At 55.3% G+C, this 5770-nt stretch overlaps 3 protein-coding genes across 3 annotated transcripts; 2 read left to right on the top strand and 1 right to left on the bottom strand.

Annotated features, from left to right (window-relative positions):
- Nucleotides 1-492: 492 nt before the first annotated feature.
- On the top strand, nt 493-1203 carry GUITHDRAFT_46518 (hypothetical protein; the record flags this gene model as incomplete). Its single annotated transcript, XM_005838812.1, has 1 exon — nt 493-1203. A coding segment is annotated over one exon (711 nt), but the record flags the coding sequence as incomplete, so codon positions are not given.
- A 1194-nt stretch (nt 1204-2397) lies between these two features.
- Nucleotides 2398-3374, bottom strand: GUITHDRAFT_150842 (hypothetical protein). The gene is made up of 8 exons (XM_005838811.1): nt 3220-3374; nt 3118-3170; nt 3027-3073; nt 2868-2970; nt 2751-2823; nt 2595-2695; nt 2507-2549; nt 2398-2451 (listed from the first exon to the last, which is right to left on the bottom strand). The coding sequence occupies exons 1-8, from the start codon at nt 3362-3364 to the stop codon at nt 2414-2416; spliced, it is 603 nt and encodes a 200-aa protein (XP_005838868.1). The 5' UTR covers nt 3365-3374; the 3' UTR covers nt 2398-2413.
- Nucleotides 3375-4118: 744 nt separating this feature from the next.
- GUITHDRAFT_102503 (hypothetical protein) lies at nt 4119-5672 on the top strand (the record flags this gene model as incomplete). The annotated part of the gene is made up of 1 exon (XM_005838810.1): nt 4119-5672. The coding sequence occupies one exon, from the start codon at nt 4119-4121 to the stop codon at nt 5670-5672; it is 1554 nt and encodes a 517-aa protein (XP_005838867.1).
- Between the last annotated feature and the right edge of the window lie 98 nt (nt 5673-5770).

Raw genomic sequence — 5770 nt, 5'->3', positions numbered from 1 at the left:
ATTCGCAACCTGACTGAAATCGGGCCGTTTCTATCGGTTTTAATCGTACACGCCTTTTAACTCCCCTGCCCTCCCTGTTGCTCTCTCCCTCCCTCCTTTCCTTCCTTTCCCTCCCTCCTTTCCCTCCCTCCCTCGCCTCCCTCCCTCCCTTTCTCACTCACTCACTCACTCACTCACTCACTCACTCACTCACTCTGTCCCCTTCCTCCTTCTCTCCCTTCCTTCCTGCCATCTCTCGGTCTATCCCTCCCTCTCCTCCTCCCCCCTCTCCTTCGCCTCTCCCTCATGGAGGCGGCAGAGCGAGAGCGAGAGCGCCTGGCTGAGCGAGTTCAAGTGCAGCTGAGGACGCGCGAAGCGATGAGGGAGAAGAGCAGGCAGGGAGAGGCAGAGGAGAAGCATCCCAAGGCCGTCAAGACTAAGATCCTCCGGTCAGATGCCATGCTGCTCCGCTTCCCCCGGGAGGTCTGCGACGCCATAGCGATGCAGGACGAGAGGATTTCCAGGCTGCCAAGGCATCTGGAGCGTTTCGATCACCTGGTGAGGCTGGACGTGTCCGGCAACTACCTTGCTGTGCTGCCAGACAGCGTCATGCACATGACGAGCCTTGAAGAGCTTCTCCTCAACCGCAACCTCCTGACAGCTCTCCCTCCCTCCCTCGCTCATCTCACTCGCCTCCAGCGACTGGAGGTGCGAGGCAACAAGCTTGCAACTCTGCCGGACATGGAGGACATGATGTCGCTTGCCCGCCTCGACGTCTCTGAGAACATGCTCGTCACCATCCCCAACAGCCTCGGGTACTCGCGCTCCCTCCGCTCCCTGGACTTGCGGTACAACCAGCTGCGCTCGCTCCCTGAGCAGCTGGGCTTCATAGGGGAGTCGATGCTGGAGCTCTTGTCAGACTTCAACTTCGTGTACGACATGCCCTCAACCTTGAAGAAGCTCTACAACCTCCACACTCTCCAGCTCAGCAACAACCGCATCAAGACCCTCCCCAACGAGTGCCTCGAGTTCCTCACCAGCCTGACCTCCCTCGACGTCTCACACAACTTCCTTCAGGCCATCCCCAAGGCCATCGGCCTCTGCAAGAACATCGGCAGCTTGTACATGAACAACAACAAAATCAAACGGCTTCCTCGTAGCATTCAAGGGATGATAAGTCTTGTTACGTTACAGTTGTCTAACAACCAGGTCAGCTTGTTCCCCCTGTTCCTTCGCTTCTTCACTCTTGTACTTGTCGCTTCCAGATCGAGAACCTCCCAGCTCTCACCGCTCTCACCAGCCTGAGGGAGCTACACGCGAGCAACAACAAGCTTCAGGTCCTCTCCTCGTCTCCTGTGCCATCAGCACATGACAACATCTCGACAGGGGGTAGACATCAGCCTGCATCTGATGACTCACTTGTCCGTTCTTGACCTGCGAGAAAATCCAGAGATCAGGGTGAGAAGGGTAGATCGATCTCGCACCATTCATGATGATACCTGACAGTTTCCTCCTCCTTCCATCGTGAGCCAAGGAAAGGCAAAGATCCTCGAGAGTCTTCAGCAGGCTCCTCCGCCTTGAACCCGACGGCATTCAGCTCATGCTGCTTGACAGGAGGCGAAGAGAAAGTCAGAACAAGACGTCCTCGACCGCCGGCTCCACACCATCATCTCTCAGCTCCTTGTCAGGCATGAGTCTTTCGAGAACCTCGACCGGTTGGCTGGCGCTGTGTGCGAGGGTTCCGTTGAAGTCGCCGGCAGGACCTTCAGGGCTGCCATGGAGGACACCGGGTCGATGTCGGTGGACGAGTTCTTCTACTGGATGAAGGCAAGGATAGCCTCCTCCTCCTCCTCCTCCTCCTCCTCCTCCTCCTCCTCCTCCTCCTCTGCCCCTCACCCTTCCCGCTGCTCCCCTACAGGTCCATGACAAGCTCAACGCGCACGACATCAGGTTCCTCGCCCAGCACCTCATGGATGTCAGGTGGGGTCAGGCTGGACGTGATCCTGATGTGACCTTGCGGAGCAGCAATTCCGTTCGCCTCCTGCCCGACAGCCTCGAGAGGGTCTACGTCCGGGTGTTCAAGGAAGAGGAAAAGGAGGAAGAGGAGGAGGTAGCCCATGGCTGATGTGCACTGGAGGAGCTGACAGTGTTCCAGGATGACGTGGAAGCGCTGTCGGTCAAGTCTTTCAGGTGCGGAGACTAGTCTGAGCACCGGCAAGGCTGGAGAGCTGACAGACGATCACGGCAGGGAGATCTTGACTGACATGGAGATGAGCGAGGCGGCCAAGCAAGCGGAGGAGGAGAGGCTGAGGGTGCAGGTTTGTTCGTCGCTTTCTCTGCGGCTGCTCCTTTGCTGAACGAGCTCGAGGGCAGAGGAGGATGGAGGAGAAGAGGAGGAACAAGAAGATGCAGGCGAGATAAGTCAAGACGCCTTTCATTGTATGTCTATCTCAGAAACAACCTTCCAGTCGCCTGGACCCTCGTCAGTCACTCTGTTTGCACCCTCCTTCTCAACCCTCCGCCTCACCGATGCCGTCGTATCCCGGCACAGGAGACTCCACGAGAGCAACCTGACGAGGCATCAGGCCTCTGCACGAGCATGCGAGCATGCAGACCTTGTGCAGCTTGAAGCTGAGATCCTCGCTCTCGTCGAAGAACCTCTCATTGAGAGCCCTAGCGATCTCCTCCCTCTTATCGAAGTCGAGCACTCCGTAAACTTCACAGGGCCGGTAAGTCAGCAGCAACAGCGTCAGAGCTGCACGTCTGCTCACGCAACGAGATGTGCGGGCGAAACGTCCTCGCTTCCACTTGGAGGCCTGTCCTCGCGATGATCTCCTCCCTCAGCTGATGAGGGTCAGGAGAAAGCCGGGTTGGAGGAAGAGCTTCACCTTGCTCAATGATTCCTCGGCATCGATCCATAGCATCACGCACATGTTCCACGTGTCGCATCCTTTGTCCATGGCAGCTGCACGCCTTGGTCGAAGAATGCAGCTATCGGCGCCAACAATCAAAATTTTCGACCCCCGACGCTCCCACACTCCTCCCACCCGTCCGGTAGGGTCGAGGACACAGACAGCTTGATCGTCTCAGTGAGCTGAGGGAGGCTCATCGATCATCATCGAATCTCTCAGACGTCACCTGTGCTACAATCTCATCCGGCGTTCTCTGGTCTTTCCCCGGCACGATGTCTCCTGGAAAGGAAACCTCAGCCGTGGTTCGGGAGGCAATGGCGCTAACGACCGACGAGTGTGATGTGAGGTGTGAACGAGGGGCAAGGAGGAGCTGAAGTTGACGAGAGTGCAAGAGCGGAGGCCTCCTGCATAGCCGCGCGGCACACCATCGCCGGCGCTGGAGAAAGCATCAGCCATACGCTGTACGACGCCATCTGCAACCCCGACAGTGACCAGTGAAGATGGGTGACCGGAGATGGCATTGGGTCGCAGTACTGTTGAGTAAAAAATTGTCGGGTTGCTGACTGAGCAACAAATTTGTTCGGAAACTGAGTGGGTGATAGTACCCCCACTACCCCTCATATGATAGGTAAAAACAGGGGTGGGTGTGATGGGTCACGAGGGCAGCAGGGGCAGCAAGTAGTGAGGGGCCTCGGAAGCTTCTCAACTTGTTTTTGGGACGTGATCCTGAGGCGGAGGGGTGGGTGGGTACTTGTATGACATATGGGGGCCGCGGGGGGGTTTCGTCGGTTATAGAGGGGGGTGGGGTCATAGAGAATGGGTGGGGTAATAGTAAGCAAATCAAGGGGACGGAGAGGGAGGGAATGCGAGGGTGGGCGGAACCCCGACGACGAGGGCGAGTGGAAAGGAGGAGAGGAGGAGAGGAGGAGAAGAGAAGAATAGAATGAGAGGAGGAGAGGAGGAGAGGAGGAGAGGAGGAGAGGAGGAGAGGAGGAGAGGAGGAGAATGAGAGGACGAGAGGACGAGAGGACAAGAGGACGAGAGGACGAGAGGACAAGAGGACGATAGGAGAGGAGGAAAGAAAGTTCTCTCGGGAAGAGAAAGTAGAGGGATCAAGAGAATAGAATCGTAGGAATTCACTATTCGAACAAAAATGTACTGGCTACGTCAGGAATAGTTCCTCAGAAGCAAGCGAATGATGTAGCCAGTTCTCTTTATTAGGTCAACATGCGATCCAAGTTTCTCATCGCTGGTTTGGTTGTCTCTGCCATTGGTTTCTTTCTCTTGTACGACGAGCAGAATTTAGAATACATCATGGATGTTATGGAGAGTGGGCAAAGTTTGTGGAGCGAAAGCGTTGCACCGAATGTAGTCGCATCCTCCCAACCAGCTGTAACCAAACCTGGCAACGTCAATCTTAAGCTTTCCCGTGTACAGAACAATATCAGCAAGTCTCAAGCCTTTCATAGCATCAGTCACCAGATGTCGAGGCATATGGCATCGAACACTAGCAGATCAGAACAGAATATCACGATCGACACCATTACTCGTTCCCTTCTGCACCCAATCAACTCCTCGTTACCTCCCTCTTCAATCGTCAAGCTGGGCAGCAAGCTCGAGCGTTTGACCATCAGATCAGAACTGAGCCGACAGCCTTCCCGCAATTTCACAGAGGCTCGCAATGACACAAGGAACACCAGCTCAGTTTCCCTAGGTGTTCTACAACGTCTGCCTGTACCTCCGTTCCAGCAGTCGCTCCCGAAAAAGAAAGCATGGAGCTGGCAGAGAAACTTTATGAACATGTTTACGACGACAAACAAGGAGGTCGCTGCGGTAGATCCTGGACTGATGGAGATTCACTTTGATGGGAGGTTAGGAAACTGGATCATCATTTACATGCATGCGAGGATCATTGGGAGCTACCTCAATCGGTCCCTTGTTGCTGACAAGTTGGATGCGGTCAATACATTGCGTGAGTACTCGGATGCTGACGTCCAGTTCCTCGAGCAGGACAAGAATCGGGACAACGTGTTGGTAGCCGATGAGTTCTGCGGTGATATCTACCAGCAGCACTACCTCACTTTCCAACCCTTCAGACAGGATTTCCTGCGGATCTTTGACAACCGTTGGGTGAAGAAGTTCCAGAAAGAGTTGGGCAAGTCAGACGTTGTCATACACTACCGGGGTGCAAGCAAAGAATTGTGTGAAGGCAAGTATGGTTGCGTCCATCAAGACCTCCCATCTCAGTATTACGACATCATCCTTAATTCCTTGAAGCGGCAAAATGTAGCTGGCAGGATCTTTGTCATTTGCCCCCCGCAGAACAAGAACGATTTTATAGTTCAAAAGCTCGTCAAGCAGCACAGTGTGTTGGTGAGGAGTGAATCCCCAATGAGAGACCATTGCCTGGCAAGGGCGGCAAGGATCTTCATCGGGGACATCGGGACTTTCTCGTGGACAATCGCCTTCTTGTCCGAGGGAGACCAGTTCCACCTGCCATACTTCTCCTCCATCGACCAGGGCAGCACCTGGCTGGACCTGGCAGAGCTGTTCGTGCACGACGACCCGAGGTACTTGTACCATGACATCGACGAGCGCAAGGCGACGGTGCGGGCGTCTTTTGAAACTTCCAAGATGGTGATGGAGAGGAACACGAACTTCGCTGGGAGAGTGAGGAAAAGAGAGTATATGTGCAGGCAATACGTAGATGAGGTGCTCGGAAGGAGCCGCCCGGCCACTGGGCCGGAGAAGCTCGGAAGCTACTCAAACACACTAAGTTAAAGTAACCGGCAAGTTGCTGAGTTTCAATCCTGAGATCCCAGGCGGCCAAGGCTGAGGGGGGGGGGGGGGGGGGGGGGGGGAGGCCCCCCGAGGGTTTC

This window comes from Guillardia theta, assembly GCF_000315625.1.
Source record: "Guillardia theta CCMP2712 unplaced genomic scaffold GUITHscaffold_10, whole genome shotgun sequence".
NCBI lineage: Eukaryota > Cryptophyceae > Pyrenomonadales > Geminigeraceae > Guillardia > Guillardia theta.
This window is presented reverse-complemented; position numbering and strand designations above follow the sequence as displayed.